Genomic DNA, 22,052 nt, shown 5'->3' with positions numbered 1-22,052 from the left:
TGCAGTCAGATCCCTTGTTGAATTTAAACTGTCTTTTCCCTTGGCATCGCAATCCCTTGTTTTATGCAAGTAAGAGTTAGTTTTTACTTGAAAGCTGCAACACTGCAATGCAGATGTGTTCTTTCTCTTAAGTAATCATCTTTTTTTCACCTTCTCCTGCAGAGTTTCATGTTGGTGGTGAGAGTTTTCTGTGTTTACTGTGACAATCTTGTGTTTTCTCCTAATGAGGTCCTCAACGTGAAGAAAGTAAAAACTGGTGTTATTCACTATACCTGACTTCTTTGTCATGCTTGCTGCACCGGGCTTTAACGTGCCTCCAAGAGCAGCAGCACAGCCCAATTAAACTCCGTGCTGCAGCATTTAGTGTCTAAGTTGGAATAGATTACTTTGATAAAGACTTTTTTCTTGAATTGTATGTGGTTTTAGCAATCAGTTCTTTTGATTAGAATATCATTAGTGTAATGGGATTTGCAGTTTGAAGCTATAAAAGAATCCAAAAATTGCATCAAACAGCGTTAAAGTGAGATGACGCCACCAGTCACAGTCAGATTTAAGTTCAAGAAATGGCCAAGGAAAAGCACAATGAAAGAAAATGAATAATTCATGTTAAATGTATCATAATTATCTTTGAGCTTTCCTACATTGATTTCTTTTCATCATAAATAGCCCTTTGTGCTTTCAGCAAGACGACATTTAGACATTTAGCAATTAATTAAGTGAGTAACGGTTTCCCCATTCTGTCATTACATTATTAGAGTTACGAGCTGAAAACTATATGCAGTATACGATATTTCAATTTCCCAAATGGGCCAATAGTCTTTGAAATGTTGTATTTTGTATATAAATTAGTTAAGGACAATGAATAAACAAAGCAATTTACTTTTGTTTTGGACTAATTAACAATGTAAGATGAAAAAAAGGTATTACATCAAGCCCGTTATACAGCCAGCCTAAGTCAGAGGGAAATCCAATCTGCTGTGCAGTTATTCAATTCACCCTCTGTGCAGTTAAAATGAATGCAGAATTTATTCATATGAAAACAGCCTCTTAGAGGGATTTGACATAGTTTTTAATCTTCTGTGTTGATACCTTGGTTATGATGCGAGGATTGAATCAATTTATATCCGTTTAAGGTGAAGTTGTATTGTTTTTGTCTGCTTATTCGGAGCCCCGGGGCTTGCTTTTTAGTGGGTGAGTTAATGGAGATGCATATCTGAACGGTTGCCCCATTTGCACCGAAACATTGTATTAGTTGTTCCTGAAAAACACATCAAATTCAAAATGCAAGAATCAACAAAACTCAGAAAGTGTGCCTGTAGGCTTGTTGTATATCTAAACACATTTTTCTTAGATGTTCACTGCATTGGAATTGATGGAGGTCTTATTCAAAGCCTGCTGAGTGATATATTGGTCCTGTATTGGGAAGTCAAAGCCTGATTGGTAAAACCTTTGTCAGCATTACTTCTCCTACCTCACTGTACCTGCTGCGAGTCTCATGCTGAGTGCCACTATCCCCGGTGATAAATAGACCCTCCGTTCCTAATCACTGCCATCGTACTGCCATTACTGAATGGGCCAGTCATTTCAGGGTTGGCAAGACAGCTCAGCTCACCGCCCTGCCAGAGGCGTCAGTGCTTTGTCTCGAGAAATGTCACCAGTGTGCTGACTTGAGGGATGGAGCCAGCACCTTGGTTGTACAACAGCCCTGCTTTTATTGCTGGATTTATAGAGTTACATAAAACATGACAACGTCAAAGCACGTACAGTAATAATTTGTCATTTTGGTAGGGAAATGTCTTTATTCACAATTTCGCCAATAGTTGTATGAGGAGATTATACATTTTAATGCTTGTACATTAGATATGAAGCTGGAGCTAGCAGCTTGTTAGCTTAGCTTAGCGTGAGGCTAGAAACAAGTGGAAACAAATCCATCTACGTCACGTCTAAATGCCACTATTTAACACTTAATTTCTCGTTTGTTTGGTGTAGTAAAAGATATGTAAAAAGTGACGGTCTTTAAGTCATGCTGCACTGTGCTAGCACCTTGTTAGCTTAGCATGAGTGTAGAAACAAGGGGAAACTGTTCCATCTACTGTCACCTCAAAATATGTTGTTTGCCAAGTGGGTGGGATGTGGAGAAGTCTTTGTAGTAACATTTTGCTGACAACATCTGATGATTGTTGAGCCAAGTATAAATGTATGTAAATATGATAAAAATACAATAAGTATATATTATTCCGCGATAAGTGCTACCTTTGAATGGATGCCAGTCACTCCCCACAGTATATCTCAGCTATTCCTCAGAGTCGAGCTAATTGCCCTCTTTGGCAACCAATTACGAATTCTTCTTATCATCCACACTTGAGATAGCAATTTCCTTCGCAATAGGTCTCCAAGTCAATGAGTACCACTGCTTCCACCTTCACCTAGCATGAGAAGCAATAATTATGGTGACATATTTAGACACATGCAGTGTTGCCTCTTATTTCATATTTCCATGTACCAAAAAAAATCATATAATCTTATCAATCATCTCCTCATAAGCCTCAATAGTTGCAGCATGGAATTATTTGATATTTCTGCCAAAGTTTTGGAAAGTCTGAGTTGAATTGAAAGGGCGCTCAATAGTTTATTCCATTGGGAAAAAGATAAGGGCATTTTATAGTAGAAACACAATCTGCTAGCATCCACTGCTGTAATATGAATTTGTGATTTGGACATTCAACACAAACAGTTTCAGAGGCGTTAAAGTAAGTTCTCCTTGAGCCAGTTGACTCGCTCTCCTTCAATCGATACTGCCCTGTAGTTGTTAGACATCTAGGACAAAAAAAAAGGTTTTGAGGAAACTAAACACTGGGAAACATGATAACAGGGCTTTAGCTTTCTGACCTGACTTTGCTGAGACTGTTCTGACTCTAGTGGTGTCTTTCCAGAGGCGATCTCCATTTCGACAAGTGTACAGAGAGATAGGTAGCTTTGGAGCTATAGAGAGAGCTTCCCATAAGCGGAAGTTCAGCTGTCTTATTCCTGTAGTCGCTTGAAAGCCACCAACATCTCCCTGCATTTTCTTGAAAAAGGTGACGCAAACTGGAGCGATTGTGAGTGATGAATAACTTTGATTATATGGATCTATATTTTTGGCCATTCCTCTGAAATACGCTCTAATTCTGGATAGCAGGGTAATATAGTGCTCAGGCATTCACACTGACGCTGTGATGTTGGCAATCAATGCTAATGCTGAACTTCAACTACTTTTTTGGCATATTTTCATTCAATTACATTTAGCTGATGCTTTTATCCAAATCAACTTACAATAAGTTCAATAAACCATTAAGTTAAAAACTCATAACAACTATTCAAAAGTGCTCGTGCAATAGTTTCAATTTAGCTTTTAGTACAACAACTTTGTTGGTTAGGTTTTATGGGTTGGCCAGGTTACAAGTGAAACGGGTGGGTTGTCAGTCTGTAAATGGGGAGTTAGTTTCAGCATTTTGGAGTTATCATTGTTGTATTATACCGTCAAAGACTTATGAAGAAACAACACCTTCCTAATGAGGGATAATGAAGTTAATCAGTCTGTTTTTGTAGTTCTGTCACATCATCTGTATCAACCACATCTGCTGTTGTCATATGGATCAGCTGCAGAATTGCCCTGGTAAAATAATGACACATTTATTTATTTCGTTAAAATGGTGTCTTTTGAGTCAATCCCACACACACAGTTTCTAGAAATCATAACGTGTTGAGAGATGCACAATTGCTCTGTCTGGTATTGCCAATTGTATCCTTTAGATAATGACAATAGCTCTAGCTAATAAAATTAAAACAAAATGTTTATCTTTATCAAATAGTGTTGTGGTTGTTTCCTCCCTGTAATGTAGTTCTCTGCCTTTCAATTAAAGTGCACAGTGTGTATTTGGTGGCGTTACTACGGTACCAGTAATAGACACTTTTTTACAATACACATGCTTTGCTAGTACAAAAGCTGTGGCAGGATGAGCTACCAGTAAAACAGCACGATGGCAATTGGATTCAGACAACACGCCCAAATGCCCAAAATGTACTCATCTGTTTACAGCCTTTAAAGCTCAAGGCCCAGTTACTGTACACACATCTGAGTCACCACACACCTCTGAAATGTTGTTCCTAAATATAAGTCTGGTGTTGCTGTGTAAATTATTTTCTTTCCAATCAGCACTTCTAAGGTTGCTAATCTTTTCCAGACTTTTCCCAAGCGGCTATTAAGCCTCCTATAAACCCACTGCCTGCCATAACAGCTTTTTAATCAGAACAACGTCACGCTTTTCTTCAAAGAGTGATGTTTTTTTTCCAGTTTTCTTCACAGGTGTAATCAGAAGTGTAATCCATAACTTGGCACCTCTAATTGTTGTGGATATAAGTCTGACAGATTTCATGTGTATTGCTCCCTCCTGTTAATGTCACAGGATTTATGTCTGTGGTCTACAACATATATAAAAATGTTTACCGTACACATGAGTCATAGACACTTCACAGCTCACATTGTGTAAGAAAGTATTTATTTACCAAACTTGGCAGCCCAACGGGACTCAAAGGGCAATTCTCAAAGCTTTTTCGAATGGTTACAGTGTATTATCCATGAACACAACTGTGCTTCTCTGCGACCTCTGACAATATGAACTCTCTCTCTTGGTTCTACAGAACGGCGAGGCATCACTCTTCGAGGTGAACATCCGTTACGTTGGCGGCTTGCTGTCGGCGTACTACCTAACAGGAGAGGAGGTAAGATTAATAGACATCTGTTCTCCCTCTTCTCTGCGGAGATCTGCTGCTTCATTCATCCCCACCCAGCCTTGTAGTTTGAGGGATGAACAGGCTGAGTGACTTCCTGTGCGTGGGGAGTAGCGTCACCTTAGTGCATAAAATGATCTCTCTCAAATGTTCACGTTCCAACCATAACAATATATGTTTTTTATCAAATTACACATGGTTCATCGTTTGGCACTGTAATGATTTTCACTGGGATATACAGTGGTATGCAAAAGTTTGGGCACCCCTTAGGAAAACCACTGCATCAGTTTGTCACTTGCTGAGCTTCTGAAGCAGCAACTTCATTTTAACATATGTTATACCTTATGGTAACAGAAACATCTCAGTAGTGAAATAACTTTTATTGGTCAAACAGAAACATGTTTATGTGCATTCAAACAAAAATAGGCATGTGCATAAATTTGGGCACCCCTAAGAAATAATTCCATTAATATTTAGTATTGCCTCCTTTTGCTGCAATAACGGCCTGTAGACGCCTCCTGTAGCCACAGACAAGTCCCTTAAGCCTGGCAGGTGGTATTTTGGCCCATTCTTCCACACAAAACGTCTCCAGTTCAGTCAGGTTTCTTGGCCTCCGTGCATGGACAGCCTTCTTCAAATAAATCCATACATTTTCAATGATGTTAAGGTCTGGGGACTGGGATGGCCATTCCAGAACATTGTACCTGTGCTTCTGCATGAATTCCTTGGTGGATTTTGATCGGTGCTTAGGATCATTGTCCTGCTGAAAAATCCAACCCCGGCGTAGCTTCAACTTTGTGACTGACTCTAGAACATTCTTGTCAAGAATCTCCTGGTACTGTAAGGAATTCATGTGGCCCTCAACTTTAACAAGTTTTCCAGTACCTGTGCTAGCCACACAGCCCCATAACATGATAGATCCTCCACCAAATTTTACAGTGGGCAACAAGTTCTTTTCATTGAATGCAGTGTGTTTTTTTCGCCATGCATACCTGTTCATGTTATGACCAAATAACTCAATCTTGGTCTCATCTGACCACAGTATTTTGTTCCAAAATGCTTCTGGCTTGTCCAGATGTGCTTTTGCATACCTCATGCGACTCTTCTTGTGATTAACACTCAGGAAAGGCTTTTTGCACATCACCCTTCCAATGAGCTCTTCCTGGTGCAAAGTACGCTGGATTGTGGAACGGTGAACAACTACACCATCAGCAGCCAGATGTTGTTGTAGTTCTCTGGAGGTGGTCTGTGGCTTCTCTGTGACCATTTTCACCATCCTTCGCCTGTGCCTTTCCCCTATTTTTGTCGGCCTACCACATCTTTCCTTCACACGGACTGTTCCTGTGGCCTTCCATTTCACAACTACGTTTCTGACTGTGGAGACAGACAGTTTAAACCTGTCAGATAATTTTTTGTACCCTTCTCCTAATTTATAATGTTGGATTATCTTAGCTTTCAGGTCAGTGGAGAGTTTTTTTGAGGTCCCCATCTTGCCACTCCCTAAGAAAGAACCTAGGCCAGGCACAGCCAGCTATTACCTATGTTAAATAGCCTTTTTCATGATTGGTTCCACCTGTCTTTGTAATTGAAGGTCTAATGAGCTAATCAAAGCAATTTTGTGCAGCAACCTGTCAGCTATAAATCCGTACAGGTGTTGAAATGAATGCTATTTATAAGGGTGCCCAAACTTTTGCACATCCCATTTTTTGCATTTTATTTTATTATAATAAAACTATGTAATGCTACCCTAAGAATTTTGGTCTGGAAAACACTAAAACGTCTACATCTTTGTAGGAAAACAAATGTTGTTGCTGTGATCTTCTATTATAAAGGAAAAGCAAATTGTCATGAAATCTCAGAGGGGTGCCCAAACTTTTGCATACCACTGTAAGTGTGTTAAGTGCTTATGCATTCAGAGGTTGTTGTGTTTGCTGCAGTGGACGATAAACAAGACCCTCTTAGAAGCTTATAGGTTGCTAGTATGAAGTCTGTAATATTAATTAATCATCTTATGCAGTGCTAAACACTTTAACATGTTAACAGTTTTGTTTTGGCCTGTTTTCAGTTGCCATAATGCACTAATGCACAAATGGAAAAAAAAGGAGAATACACTCAGCTGCTTAAATCACTTCACTATTTGATTTGGGGTTTAAATACGCAGCTGATTGACGGACAAAGATGTATCATATTTAGTTTTTCAGCTCGGCCGATAATTGCAATGTGCAACAAAAAACAAACCAGATCAAATGTTACGAAATCATGAAACTTTTCAGCCTCATTTGATGTCATTAGCAGACTCGCTTTACATTTTAAATACTGAAAATGATGAGGCTTAAGTATAAACTGCTTCAGATCTGCTTTAATTGCATTATTGTTGAAGTATCAAAGTAATCAAGGACTAACTCAGGTTACAATAGGAAACGGAAGGTCATTTGCTCCTATCTTTTGAAAGGCAAAGTGAATAAGAATCACTTTTCTCTGTTTGAAGAACTATCGCCGTTGTGTCGTTCAATGAAGCCGCAGTCGTTCCGGTGAAGCATGATCTGCCACAATGTGTCAAGGCTTGTGGTAACAATGGACTGCTATCGGTGAAGCTGAGAAACTTGAGTGTAAAGCACGGCCTTGCCAGAAGAGAAGTATGAAAACCCTGTAAAACCCAGGCTGCGTAAATACAGGTTTAGAAATCGCCTGTGACAGCCACATAGAACAAATGGTCCAGTTCATTATCAGTGCATTGTGAAGTCACTGGAGGTCAACATATCATCGTAATGAGCCTCCGCCTGTAGCATCCTCTTGGAGCGCGCACTCAACAAATACTGCTGTGGTGACGTTGGGAAGGTACTCTATGGAAGAGACTTAAATCTGTGCAGAAGCAGAATTAATGGAGAGAGGATCCAGTGACATATGAACACTCAAGTCGGTTTAATGGACATTGATTTGCAGGCCGGGCGAATCGAGGGAAGAGCAGCATTAAATTGGCCTCCCCTGCTAGATGAGTGAAATATGAACACATTGCTGGAGCAGAATATATCGTTGAATCCATTATTCCACATTTGTGTGCCATTAATGCCATGCAGAAAATGTTCTTCTATTTTATTCACTGATCCACGGACATTTCTGTGTATATTGCAAAGGTAATGACATTTTTTTTTAAATGAATGTGCGTGTCTGCAAGAGAGCAAGAGAGTGTGTTATCCATAAAGATTCCACTTATCTCTCCCCTCGGACAAGGACATACAGTAGTCTTGGTGAAAAAAAACCTTGGAAAAAAAGAGCAGTTACCTTTAACACCTTTCATATCTTTTACATGCATTCACACCCAGTGTTTGGTTCATTTAGTAGAAAGGAGAAGAATTAAAGCAATGCTACCTTTTAGTTCTGGTTCAGATTGTGTTCACCCTGAATTATTGCAAACATAGAAAGACAGGTAGTCGACATGAAATCTAATTTCAGCAACATTAAATTCCTACTGAGCCTTGTGTAGTATATTTATCTGATTTAATGTTCACAGGGGGCTTTAATAAAAGACTTAAGAGGATTAGTTGTGACTAGAACTGGACTTTTTACGTCATAAATAGTGACAAGCAGGTAGAAACAGGATAAAAAGAGGCTTATTGTACTGCAATATTACAGGGATAGTGGGTTGCTACATTTTACTTCTCGCTTTATTGGTAAGCAGGTTAAATAAACAGTTTGAATCAAATTCATCACACTTCTGTTTATTGTGTTGCTTATTCTAGAGAACTTTCGTTACATATCACATTCACAAGATGCATTATTAGTAATTTAGCTTTTGAATTCATATCAGGGTTGGATTGAGTCAGTTTGAATCTAATCAAACTAGGTGAACGCACCAATGGTAATCAGTTTTACTATTATTCCATCACACTTTTTTTCAAGAAATGTTTGGCCTATGTCATTAATGTTTCCATCCATCTCTTTTCCTCGCTAACCTCCCTCAGATGACTGCAGTCCTTTTTCTTTGCTTTTGGACTTTCTTACCTTTTTAAAGTGCACCATCTTTCTTATGAGATGGAGCGCAGCGACGCAGTTTCCTGACGGACATATCAATACCCTTTACCCCGACTTGGTTATCCATCACACGGCTCACTTGTGTGCTTTCTGTGAAGGGTCCCTGAGCTAGATTTATTGCCACCTGATCCCCCAACCCCCGAATCCGCTATTAGGATCTTTTCCTAGGAGTCTGTTCATCCGAATGATAAAACCGACAGATTGAAGGTCTTTCCCTGCTGCAGAGACTTTAATCAACCGCGATACAGTTTGGGGGACTATTACCAGATTGTGGATCCGGTCTGACCAGAGGACACTGGGCAGCTGGTGCCGCTGTAAATGATTGCCGGGGAGCGGTGGCTGATTATGGCTCCTCGCGGGTTGCAGTTTGCTGGTGAAGTGCTTGGAGCAGAACCCGGGAAGCACCTGACCATTAATAACCTCCTGTTGTTTGTGTGCGTCCTGTTTATATGTGTTTTCTTGGGGCCCCGGTACGATCATTGTCAGTCTTTATGGAAGCAGTCCCCGGTGAAACGTTTTGTTCAATTGGGTCTGTCAGCTGCTGTTTCTGCCGCTTTTTCATCATTCACCGTCACACACTCATGGCCAGGCCAAATGGCCCCCACAAGAAGGGGCAATTACTGAACTGCAGGTGGTGGATGTGCGCGTCCTTCTCAGGTTTGGTCATTTGTCAAGACCTGAGGGATGCATTACTGTTTCGCTGTTGATGGTTTTATTATTAATTTTTTTAAACGGTTAGTTTATTAAATGTACAGAAATGCTTTCACAGACCCAAGTGAGACTATTCTGTCACCAAAAGTTGCTTTTAGTTGAATTTTTGTGAGCTATTTTTTTGTTGTCCTTGTGTCAAATATCCTTGATAGCTTGCATCATATTTTGTTAACCTCATCAGGTTTTCTTAGTAAAGTTTAAGTTGTATTGATTCTTATCTTAGTCAGAGAAAAAACATATTGCAGGTCAGTTTTAGTCGATGAACAACTGCTGAACAGTAAAGTCTTAAACTGCTTACTTCAAACTAAATTAGCGTATGTTAAGCCTGCAACTGTGCACAAACATGCATTGGTACAATCATGTTGTCTACAGAACTTTATGTTCAAAACGTGCTTTATTGTTCCCAAAGTATTTGTGCTGCAGCTTCTCTTTTCACCCTCATTCTGCAGAGCCCAGTCTGCTCTGATTGGTCAAAAGCATAATAGGGCCCCGTTTTTCATATACATGTACAAATACACTATCTTCCTTTCCCTTATAGATCTCCTCATCCTCATGAACTCATTTTCCTGTGTGTTTACAGTGCAGACATGTGCGTCCTTGCTGGGACTTTTGCATATACAATGGGCCCCTCTCTTCACCTCTATAGGAACATTTGTGTTTGTACAGTTTATCAACTCGACCTCAATATCTCAAATGCATGCCTAGGTTCGTTCCCATGCATGCACGGAGTGTGTTTCATTTGTTAGCCTCCATTTATATCCATATAAATGTGCGTGCGGTAGCGAGACCTTGTTGTGTCATCCCCCTTTCCCTTAGCAAGAACAGAGAAGAGAGTGAGAGGAAAAATGGAAGGGGGGGTGAATTCAATCAGCCTTGTGTGAAAATTGCCCGTGGGCTGAGCTGAAGCAGCAGGGAGAGAGCGAGGCAGCAGCCGGCAGAGGAGAAGAAAGACGTGTGTTCATATGCTCATCAGCAAGAGGAGAGAGGAGATGAAAAGAGAGGAGAGGGGGATCAAGAGAGGTGAGGAAGAGAGCAGGAGTGTGTTCATAAGCTCATCAGAAAATATGAAGGTGCGTGAGAAGGTGATTCTCACGCAGTGAGGACTAGAGAGAGAGAGTAAAAAAATAAAAATAAAGGAACTAGTATTCCTATGGGGGGGAAAGGTTCATAGAAAACTAATTTATTTCCTTTAATACTGTGATATTTATTCATACAATATAATGAGTATGAAAATCCCCTTTTGGGAGATACTGAGGATGAAAGTTTTAAAGCACAGGCAACATTTTTAGGACTTATCTTTTAGACAGATAAAAACATATGGAACTTTTTAATAAAATTGTATTTCCATACGTTTGTCTTTAATTGTAACTTTCAAATACAGACATTTACTCCAAATACAAAGTCAATTAACGTTTATACACAGTAATAAATAATGTTGTTCTGTTCATATTCATGCTATTCACTTAACAGCTTGTCTTAGTAGTCGTTTTTTTTTTTCAACCTGAAGATTTTGACGTTGGGTGTTTTGTATCAGCGGCCTCTGTATTTCCCCCGAAGCATCATGCATTGTTTTGTATTGCTTGGTCTTTTAAGCATTATTAACAATGTTTAATAGGAGTGATATCCTGTGGCATGTTTCTTGATAATGCTTTTGTTAGCTGCCTGGGTGCACGGGTGGATTAATGAATATTAAACTTTCAGAGAAGTGAATCCGTAGACATACATATGACGATACATGAAGGTACTTGAACCATGTTCTTTTGTGTTTTTATTGTTCCACCGTTATCTGTACACTGTAGACATGCCTGCTCTTGCCACACCACTGCCAAACTCCAGTATGCATGTTCATTTTAGATAACCTTCTGTCACCTCTGTGTTCATCGTATACTGCAAATCTGTCATCAACCAGCATGTAGCATGGGAGTCAAATAGTTATTTTGCCAACAACTTGAATAATACAGGGCAGCTGTGGCTCAGCAGGTGGAACGAGCCGTCCATTAATCACAGGATTTATGGATTGATCCCCGGCTCCTCATGTCCACATGTCAAGTTGTCCTTGGGCGAGACTCTAAACCTCAAATTGCTGCGGAAGGCCAAGGTGACGCCAAATGTACTGGGGGAAAAACCCTGGATTTATAGCATACTTTGTCAAAGAGGGGGATTTTTCATTTTTTGAGTTCCCAGTCGGTGGTTGTTTGGCTGGTGCTTATCCATTAGCCAGGAACTATTTTGAATATATTTTCTCTACTTCTTCATTATGGAGTTTCCAGCAGCATTTTTCCTGTTGTTTTGAGAAGTAGTATCGTGTAGGTTATAAGGATAGACAGCAGTAACTCGCTCTGTATATAGCAGACGTGTGGGTGCATATGTTTTATTCATACATTTGAACAGCCGGAGTCTCACTCCAACTCGAAATGTATACACATTAGCAAGGGTTGGCCTGTTTTTGTTATCAACTGTAAGATAACAGTTATACCGTAACATGATTCATTATTCTGTTAACAGCAAACAGTAAACCCTTAATATTCTAGTATTTTGCATGCATTGTGTTTACATTTCCATCTGAGGTAGAGGAATGTTTCATTTACATACTTTTTTTGTGGTTATGCAATGAGTTGGAGGAATATGTTTGAAAAAAAAATCTTGTGGAAGGGTCCCCCCCATAATATGTCCTCTCCCACGTGTGACGGACTGTTTCTACCCATGAACAGAGGCAAAGAAGAAGAAAGAAAGACAGATGGGCAGGAGAGTCAGCAGAAGTGAGTGGAGAGGAAAATAGGCAGAGAGGAAATGCACGCAAAGACAAATGAAGGAGAAGACAAAAAGAAATGCAGAGCCATATAGAGAGTCCGGTGGGGGATTAAAGTAACAGCATAAAGGAAAGGAGAAGAGTGGAAAAAAACAGGAGCAAGAGAAGCAGATACTCTAGAGAAAGAGGCATGTATCTTTATATGTCATTGGCAGCAGCCTCGTTGTGACCCTTATTTTACTCTGTGAAATCTTGTGAAGTCAACAAATAAAGGTCAAAGCACTTAGTCCAAAAATACACTGTTGTTTTTTTAGATAATTTAAAAGCTACTCTGGTTTTCCTTGGGAGGGAATAAACACTGTTCTCATCTTGTTACCTGCTTATTTCTATTCTAGGTCAATCACATTCGTGCCTATTACCGGTCCATGAGGTTCAATCCACCTTTTCTTCACGTCTCTGAAATGAGGGACAAACTGTTTTTGAATATTGGAAGGAAAGCTCCAGGATGAATCTAACCTTTTCTGTTTGGGAGCGTCGCAGCTAAACACTAACATACTGTGACATTCCAGGTAGTTGTTTTGTTCTCTACTAAAGTTCATGAACCTGAATCTTTGTTTATTGCCTGTGGGTTTCTTTTTAAGAACTTAATGGGATCATGCAAATACCATAACGTTAGATTCTCCTGTGGGAGGGAATGTGGTGGGGGAGAGGTATGGTGTTTTGAACCCGTCAATGTTGTTTTCTCTCTAATTTGGGTGACCTACTTCTGTCTCCAAATATGGTTTAATTTTGGGTCATATTACAGGAGAGCAATACAGACGTCATGGATATCCCACATTGAGAAAAATATAATTTTGTCTCAGAGATCAGTTTCTTTATTTGTCTTTATTCGGATGTTTTCCCTGCATCATTACAGTCTCATCATTAATTGCAAAGGGAAACTCAGTTGTCTTGTTAGTTTGCAGTGTGTGCTGCATGCATTATTATCATCAGGAAAGTTTGTTCCTAGACTGAGTGATATGACCTTTACTTCCCTGCTTGAGAAAACCGAGCGGAGCAAATTGATATTCGTAATGCAGCTAATGTCGATCAGTATGTCGTGAGACTCAATCACAACCTGATACGCCGCAATAATATGAAAATTATCTGTCTCTCTACATGAGCCCGCATGTCTATTTGTGTCTCTTATTATCTGCGTCTGCCATTTCTACAGTGCCTCTAGAAAAATATCAATCTCCCCTGACGCCTTTCAAGTGATGCAGCTGAATTTATAATGGTTACGCTGATTTATTTCACCTGTTTGTAACTTACATGCTTATATAAGGATGAACACAACATGCCTTAACATTTTATGAAATTGATATAGTGACATTTTTAATGAAATGCCAGTCCTATGGGCTGCATTTTCAAATAAATCGAAGCTTTGGTAAAAATTCTGATCACAAGTCCAGCCATTTAGTGTTCATTCGCCACTGAACAACCTCCATAGGAAAGTCATGGGTCCTGACTCCAACGCTGTATAAAGATCTCTTTTAAAATTCATGTTGCTACCCCTTAATGGATGTTTAAGCTGAATTTGAGCTTCTCCTCTAGCCAGCTGGCCCCAGAACACAAAACATTTATTTGAGAACCGAGAACCAAACATATCCTTTAAGCTAATTTAAGTCGTGGTGCTAAATTGTGATTCTGCACCTCCCATCAGGAACATCAGATTGCTGTGTCACAAAGCACTGCACTTTAAAAGGAAAAGGTATTTGTTTGCTTAGTCACGTCGGATGCTGGGCCCCGCCAAACCTTCTGGTAATGTTTCATCATGATTTGACCTTATTTCCAACTGTGCTGCAGTGACATCATTCGCCCCTGGCCACATCATAACCCAAATGTCAGCTGCCTGGCCATATGCACCTGCACCGTGCAGCATTAGCAGTGCACTTTGTACTGGCTCCCACTGAGTCACAAACCAAATGTGACATGAATAGATTACTTGCAGAAGCACCTGCGTATAATTACCTATACCTGTATTTTGCTTGCTATAGGTGAAGGACTAGGACGTCGTTTGATTCTCCACGCATTTCTTGAACTTCTTCTAAAACCATTGTTCTGAATAATTAATGTATTTCTTTCTGTTACACACGAATCCAGTTCAGCTTTCATTCTGCACAAACGATGGTGGTTACCTTTCCTTGTGTTTGAGCTTAAGCATAAGGCCTTTTGTGTCCGTCTGCTCATCTCCCTGCCATTACCCACTGCAGCAGACAGCAACAGAGAAATGATATCCTCCTCCCTGCTGGGTTTGTGTGTCCTAGTGGAAAGGATATGGTTGCAGGGGAGATAAATGTATGCCAGGTGTTTCATTTTTTTACACAGAACAGTGTGTTACTGTATATGGATGCCAGTTGAATAGATCTCAGTGTTCGAGCGGGTGTTGATATTCATAACAGTGTGCAAGAAGAGGATCAGGTTTTTTTTTGCTGTCCTTTAGGGGGAGACAGGGATTTACTCTCTTGCCAGATGAAGCGTACAGTTACTTCCTTATGGCCCATCCCCCATCGCACCGGGCTGCATGTTACACAAGTCGGGAGGCAAAGAAAAATGATAAAATGAAGTCTGTTTGAAACGGGAGATACATGAATTTGCCGGTGCAGTTGGAGAAAATTGTAGATGGAGATGATAAATTGTGAAGACGATGCTGAGTCTGTCTGTGTGGCTATATTGTAGGAGTAGAGTAATGCTTTCTGTGATAGAAAGGAATGTCTGGAATAACTTGATTTAATGAGATGTCTTGCTACCCTCTGAAATATATAGTCTTTCATTTATATGTTATGATAAAAAGGGTCTGGGCTGGTTAACTTTGCTAGCATCATGGCTCTATTGACGTCAGCGTCTCTCTGTTGGTCGAGACTGAGGTAGCTCAACAACTATACAACTATAAAACCCAATGAAATCAATTGATTGAACATTGGTGATCTCCTGACTTTCGTGTAGCATCCAATACTGCAAAACAAATTGGGTTTAGCATTTTTTATGTATCTCAGCATCTAACGGAACTGGCATGAAAAAGCTTTTTCTTTTAATTGCAACCCCCTGCTCATGTCTTTTTAAACACCATTAGGCTTATTAAGGATTTTTCCTGATTTGCAAAGTGAAAACTGTAATCCATTTCATCAGAGCCTGGTAGTTCATACTCCAATTGTGGCATTACAATAGCTTTTACCCTGGAGCCCAGGTAAATAAATAAGTACAGTAAGTGCAAATAAGCTGCCTGTGTGTAAGCAGTGGCTGCCTTTGCATTGTTTCTCTTTGTTGTCCTCTTGCTGAAGAGATGATAAGTGATCTTGGAAGAAATGGCATTTCTTCAGATCAAACTGGATCATCATAATCGCAGGGTAACTTACCGCGCTCTGTAGTCCCTGCTGCAGGCTTAACCATGAAAGGAAAGCTCCCCATCCCAAACCCTCATTCTGTGCTGTGTACAAACTGCTAATCCTATTTGAGTTACAATAACCATGCTCCGCTGCGCTCTTACACCTTTCGGGTTTTTCAGGAATTAAGAGGCGCTGGGTAAGAACAACATCTCATAACCAGCATCAACATCTTGCATTATAGCTTGTTGAAATGCATACATTAGAGCGGGCTGCTTATTTAATATTTGTTTGTGTCTTGTACAGTCGTGTAATATTACCTCGCTCACTGAATGAATCAGTCACTCATAAGCCAGCAGCTTGTTTGCCAGCACTGCAGCCAAGCTGAGCTTTGAAGGAGACGTTTCTGTGAGTGCTTGGAATGATTAAGAAGAATGAGAAAAAGTATTTTTAAGGCGTGAGAAAAAACACAGGACATTTTCAGTGTATTGATGTGTATTCCTTTTTTCTGAATCAGTCTATTAGTTTACTCCCTGTATAAACTGTTCAATTAGTCTTTTTTTAGCGTTGACATTACTGCTGGAGTAATTGGTTTTAGCCTGGAGGAGGTTTGGCACCAATCCAAATGAGCCCAAAAGAAAAGAAGCCCTATAGTGAGGGCTGATGAATTTTCAGAGCTTTGTATCTTCTTTTCACAAGTCATGCCAGTCGGTAAGAACCTGACCAAACAAATCAAGCCAGGGAATCATTAGGCTGTTCTTAATGATGTCAGCCTTGTGGCATCCAGGCCTTTTCATTCAGACTTTGCATAGCTCACAGTCCTGGGGTCTTATTTATAAGCTTCATTGCTCCCTCTGCAATTAAGGGAAAGAAAAGATCTTTTTCATGCCTCTAAATATAAACTGAACACATTTGAAAAACATTCAGTTTATATTTTAGATTGACAGCAGATGCAAATAAATGTATAGATTAACCTATAGCTATCTGCTTTAATTAGATTTAGCAAAAGAGGGAACATTATTGCCTCAGTACACTTTACAGCTTTGTTAAAGTGGTCAATGAGCTGGCTTTTAACAGTGGAAGTATCAACCCCCGAAGGCTTTGGTTGCAATCAATGCTTTTCTGGAAATGGAGAGTCTGTGTGTGGTGGGACTGGTGGCTGATGTGTCGTAGAGTTAACACAGCAATACTGTAGCAGACTTAAAAAGCTGCCGACATTATTTTGTATTTTCCCAAATTCCTGTTCATATTATTAATAATTCAGAGTGAGATAATGAGTTTTGTAGCAATAGGATTGGTCGATATTTAAATATTTTTCCAATGAGTCCCCATCAGCCCACTAACTGATGGTCGCTGGTGTATATTTGCTTAGGTTTCAGCTGAGAGAAGTGATGGCTTTTCCCCTTTAAAATATAAACAAAATAAATAAAGTAAGCAAAATCAAAAGAATCCCCCCCATGAAACAACTGCCCATAGCCGATGTATTCGTCCAAACCCTGGGAGCTACTGTACTATCATTTGAAGTTTACAGTTAGGTATTAAAAGGGTCTACAGCAAACCATGAATTAAAGTTTTGCCTGGGTTCTTGCCTAATGTTGTGTGGAGGCTGAAGGAAAACAGAGGAACGTGGACATTGAATTGATGGCATTTGTTTTGCAAGCCTGAACACACACCATGGCTCACACAGCCAAGAGGGTATTTTGAATTCAAACACTGTTGGCCTTAACCACTTTTCATTCAAAACAAGACGCCATGGAATTGGTTTTGGTGGCGGCCTCTCTAAAACATGAGCTAAAGCGATGAACCTCTGTGCCAGTGTGAGTTCAAACATCTTTGTGTGCGTGTGTGTGTGTGCATTGTTAGTATACAAAACAATAACTCTTTACCAAACAAGGAAGGAGAAGTAGATTCAATATGATGTCCTGCACTCTTCAAACATCCGCCGAGTGTCACTTAAAGGAGTCTGAAAAGGGGACAGGACAAACGAATCTGAGCTAAACAGCTAAGATTGTTGACAGCCAAGTTAATTCAAAGTGGATTTTCGGTCAACAGGAAAACTTCAGCTGCATCATCGCCACAGATGCAGCATGACAATATGAAAAATTGTCCAATTTTGTCTAGAAGACTTAGTCCGTCTTATTGAATTCCATTTCGGCTGATTAATGTCTCCCTACAGGCCCCGGCGCAATGATACAGCACAAACTGCCGCAGCTTTTCAATTCTAGATGTAATTGAGTGTGTGTTTTTCATGAAGCTGCAGTGGCCATTAATTAAGCACATAAAAGGCAGAACATTAATACTGGGACAGGTTAGAAAGCCTATTGCAGTAATCAATTAGACAATAAATAATGAATAAAATCTTCCCACTTGCAGCCAGGGGAAATTCAATTATTTATCATCCTTATTTGTTCCCTGGAGGATCCTCCATGTCTGTGTAACAGCTCAGGTAAATTATTGGCTTAACATCTTCACCACAGATGGCTGAAGATTGTGTTTGAAGCAGCAAACAACAATGTGCACACACACAGAGAAACACCCAATGCACACACACATTAAACTTGAAGCAAGAAGGTAATTGATGAATCAGTTTCTTCATATTTTGTATAACCGTATCTAGCTAATGGTTCGGGCCTCTTAGCAGTCATGCGAGCAGCAATTTTAAAACACTCCCCTCGGAAATTATGATTGGGGAGGATGATCGGCTGTCAGGGTCAGGCTGACTGGTCCTTGCTCTTCTTCAACAACAAATAGCCCCTTCCCCGACTTAAATGTATCATTACGGCTGCAGTGCATGTCCTTTCGCTGGCTGTGAGGGTAATGGAGCCCGGTCTCGCTGCTGCTGAGACGTCCTTCAGCCGTCAATCAAAGGAACGTGTCTACACTTCCTGCGAGATAAAAAGGTTATACACTGTCTTGTGTAAAAAAAATTAGTTTGCTCCAAAGTTGCGGTCATGACTCGGCACATTAAGTTGTCTTCGCTCAAACTCTATTTTCACCCCCTTATTTTCATTTATGCCCTTTTTCTCTCCTCCGCTTTATCTTCTGTATGTTGTTTATTTTGACAGTTTAACACCATGTTCCTAGCAGCTGAATGCATGGCTTCTCTCTCCGCCCCTTCATGTGAATTGTCCTGAACTGATGCTACTTTTAGCTGCACACAGAGCGAGGTGGCCTTTGCACAAAGGAATCAGTTCACAAACTCCACCTGAGGTAGTTACGCTTCGATGTGCGTCTGAGGAAAGAAGGGGAGCGTGTTCCCTACGGCCTGTGGGAGAGTCTGTGTTCACAGCGGGCCTTCGGCAGCAGGAGTTCATATATCTTAGTGTTTGGGTGACAGATTTCCTTCCCTTAATCTTTCTCTCTCTTTTTCTCAGTCTCTGCAGGCAATTGAGGATCACATACAGTTCACAACTAATCAGAGCACTATGTGTGACGGACCAATCTTTTCCTCTTTTTTTTTAGCTTCCAGTCTTAACAATGACCATTTTACTTGAGATTCTTAAGTCTTCGCTCTTGTGGCCTTCTAGCTGCATGAGAACACAGAAACTCTCCAGGGCTTTTTCAAAGAAAGATCCCTTTTCCTCCCCGACCACAAGTTAAAGTCCTGTTTCCAGTATGTTAATGAAGTATTACTCCCCTCCAGCTTTTGCTTTATCTGCTGTTATGAATCTCATTGCTATTTGTCTTTCACCTCAGTTCTCTGCTGCAGTGCTGCAGTCCATCAGGATGATGCTAAAGAATAGTCTCTTCTGCTGCGATTTCCCATGATTGATTGTTTTCAGGCGCTTGGCAGTGGGAATTATGATTGCTACTGAGAGTTCATCTGCTCGATTTCATCCTCTGCATGAAATGCTTTTAATACTCACAATCCCATGATGCACTTTGTGTTGAGGCTGAGGTTGACATGCAACTTGTGTCACAGGGTTCATGAGCAGCCTGTTTTACCTCTCTAAGTCAGTAGCGTCACTGTAGGTGCTCTGATTGAAAACAAATATGCTTATATCAGGCGCAGATCAAACTTTAAAGGTTGTTAAAAAAATGCTCTTCCTTGGAAAAAAACCAACTCAAGAAAGAATCAATCCTGAGTGTTTTACAACCATGTCTTGTAGCAGCCAATGCTGGGGTTTGGAAGTCGTTCTCTATCAGTCACAACCCACGGTCTGGGCTTACAGTCTGCCTGCCTAGTCATGCAGGAAATACAATATCTGTGTAGTAGCCATGCCGGGCTTTATAAATCCAGGGAAAGAATGTAGTGTAGCAAGCACGTGTTCCTCCAAAGCAATTTGCAGCTTCACATTCACAGTTACACATGTTCACACAAGCTGCAGCTCGTGGTGTTACACATGATGCACATACAGGGTTTTAAATCAGTTTAATAGAAATACATATATTGTGAGCCATAGTGTTCTGCAATTTATAGGCTTATAATGTCTGAGAGGGGTTGATGCAACTTTCTGTAGCCCTAGTGGTTAATGTTGTATTCCAGTGTTGTCACAGTTGATACATGGAAGAGCATTTTGATGTTGTCAATGCAGAGCCAATTGTATATACGTTGTAGTATACTGGATTATATTAACCATTTGTAGTACACTTCTCCATCTAATCTTATATAACTTCACGTAGAGTACATTTATGTCTAAATAGTACTTATGTGTGGTATCTGAGTAAATGTACTAACTTACTTTCCACTACTGCAAAAAAGTTAATTATGTGCATGTTTCAGATTGTTAATAGTAACAATGGGCCACTGTTCTTTGATTAACGTTCCACACAAAACTGAATATGTTTTTGATTTGAGAAGGAGGGGTGTCTTCCAACATCAAAATCTTTAAAATCAACTCCTCTTTGACACAATCTCAACCAAAATCGCAAACAGCAACCCTTAATTAACCATGAGTTATTGCAGGGTTTTCATATTGGACGCATCACATCTAACAAGTTTTGCTGTTAATGTGTCCATTTACCCACCATTCATATGTTGTGTTTCTCTTGAATCATCCTGCTTAAAATGCATTTTTTATAAGTGTGCTACTTTCATACCCTTTTGATGCTCTAATTCAAACATTTATCACACTCAACCCTTAGATGTCTACAGTACTTAGTGCGCTCTCCTGTGTAAATTGCTTGTTTAATGTTTGTACAGCCCTCATTTGTCCTTTTCTTGTTTTCCTTTGTAGAGTCCTTTATAATTTGCCTCGCAGCTGTCTTAATATATCCATGTGGGTCATTTGTATGATCTTTTACTCATGGGAGGCTTCCTAGTGTGAACTCCTTTTCCTAAATTGGAATTATAAACCTTGCACATGAGCATTTTAATATTGGTTGCTCAGGTGAAGCAGAGCATGCTTAAACTTTTTAAAGCCAGGCTCACAAACCTTCCCTTTATGACATTGAAGGAAAAGTTCTGCTGTATGTGCATGACATTCGTATCACGCTACATTCTGCTTCCTTCTGTGCGCGGTAATGTACAGGTGTGGATGAATGCTGACTTTACAAAAAGGATTTTGTATTCACACTCTCCGGTGGCTCCGGGAAAGTGAACCCATCACTCTGAGTAGGTTAGAAAATAGGATTAAAGTGCGGTCTGGCAGTCGGGGGTGAGAAAGAGTTTGATGTATTGGTTAATATGCATGCAGGCTTAAGCCAACCGCTGTGGGCCCGTTCCCAGGTGGAAAGGTGTGGAGATCAGGTATTAACTCTGCAGAAAGCCCAGAACTGGTCTTTGCTGGAAAGTAGGACAACTGCCATCTTTGCAGGGAAGGTATTTTATCACCAGGTGACAGCACCTAGGTGGTACGAATATGATAGTAACAAATTGAGCCTGAATGTGCGACGGCTCAAATTTAGGCAGGTGTGCACAATGTTGTGACTATATATAAACTAGATACACACTGGCAGGGACGCATTCACAAACACCCCAAGCCCATAAAAAGACTGTGAAAGTGAAAAATCAATTATTTTCACCTCCTGTATTTTTGAGCAGCTTCAGGGCGCTAAGCATTCATACTTTTCTTTGTTCGTTGTTCTACAACTCCAAATCTCTGAAAGCCAAATACGTTTTGCAGTTGTATTCATTGAGTCTTTAAAGCAACGTCTGAACACACTATACAACTCTAGATACTTTAGTTTGCTGGTGTTTGCAAGTGAAGACAAAATATGTCAAAAGGGTTTACAACATGGAGGACGAAAGTGCTGAGGATTGTGGCCAAAACTTTTCGATTGGGATTGGTTTTCCAGGTAAAACAAATGTGCTTTTCTTGTTACTTGTCACCTTTTTATGTTCAGACACAATTTAAACGAGTGTCAGCATTGTGCACCTTCCTTTTACTTATTTCATCATTCCACTGAAAATGTTTCTCATTTTAAACTGATTAAATGCTAAATTGAAAATATTTCTCTGGATGTAGTCCTTTATTTGACTCATCAAG

At 40.1% G+C, this 22,052-nt stretch overlaps 1 protein-coding gene across 2 annotated transcripts in view; it reads left to right on the top strand.

The window, feature by feature from the left end:
* LOC134861636 (mannosyl-oligosaccharide 1,2-alpha-mannosidase IA) overlaps positions 1–22,052 on the top strand; it is a 169,284-nt gene that overhangs the window by 104,021 nt on the left and 43,211 nt on the right. For both annotated transcript variants that reach the window (XM_063878974.1, XM_063878973.1), the window contains exon 4: positions 4,681–4,761. In XM_063878974.1, the coding sequence (XP_063735044.1) occupies positions 4,681–4,761 (81 nt within the window). The remainder of the gene's footprint in view (positions 1–4,680; positions 4,762–22,052) is intronic.

This window comes from Eleginops maclovinus, chromosome 3, assembly GCF_036324505.1.
Source record: "Eleginops maclovinus isolate JMC-PN-2008 ecotype Puerto Natales chromosome 3, JC_Emac_rtc_rv5, whole genome shotgun sequence".
Taxonomy (NCBI): domain Eukaryota; kingdom Metazoa; phylum Chordata; class Actinopteri; order Perciformes; family Eleginopidae; genus Eleginops; species Eleginops maclovinus.
Note: the sequence above shows the minus strand (reverse complement) of the source record. Positions and strands in the feature narration are given on the sequence as shown.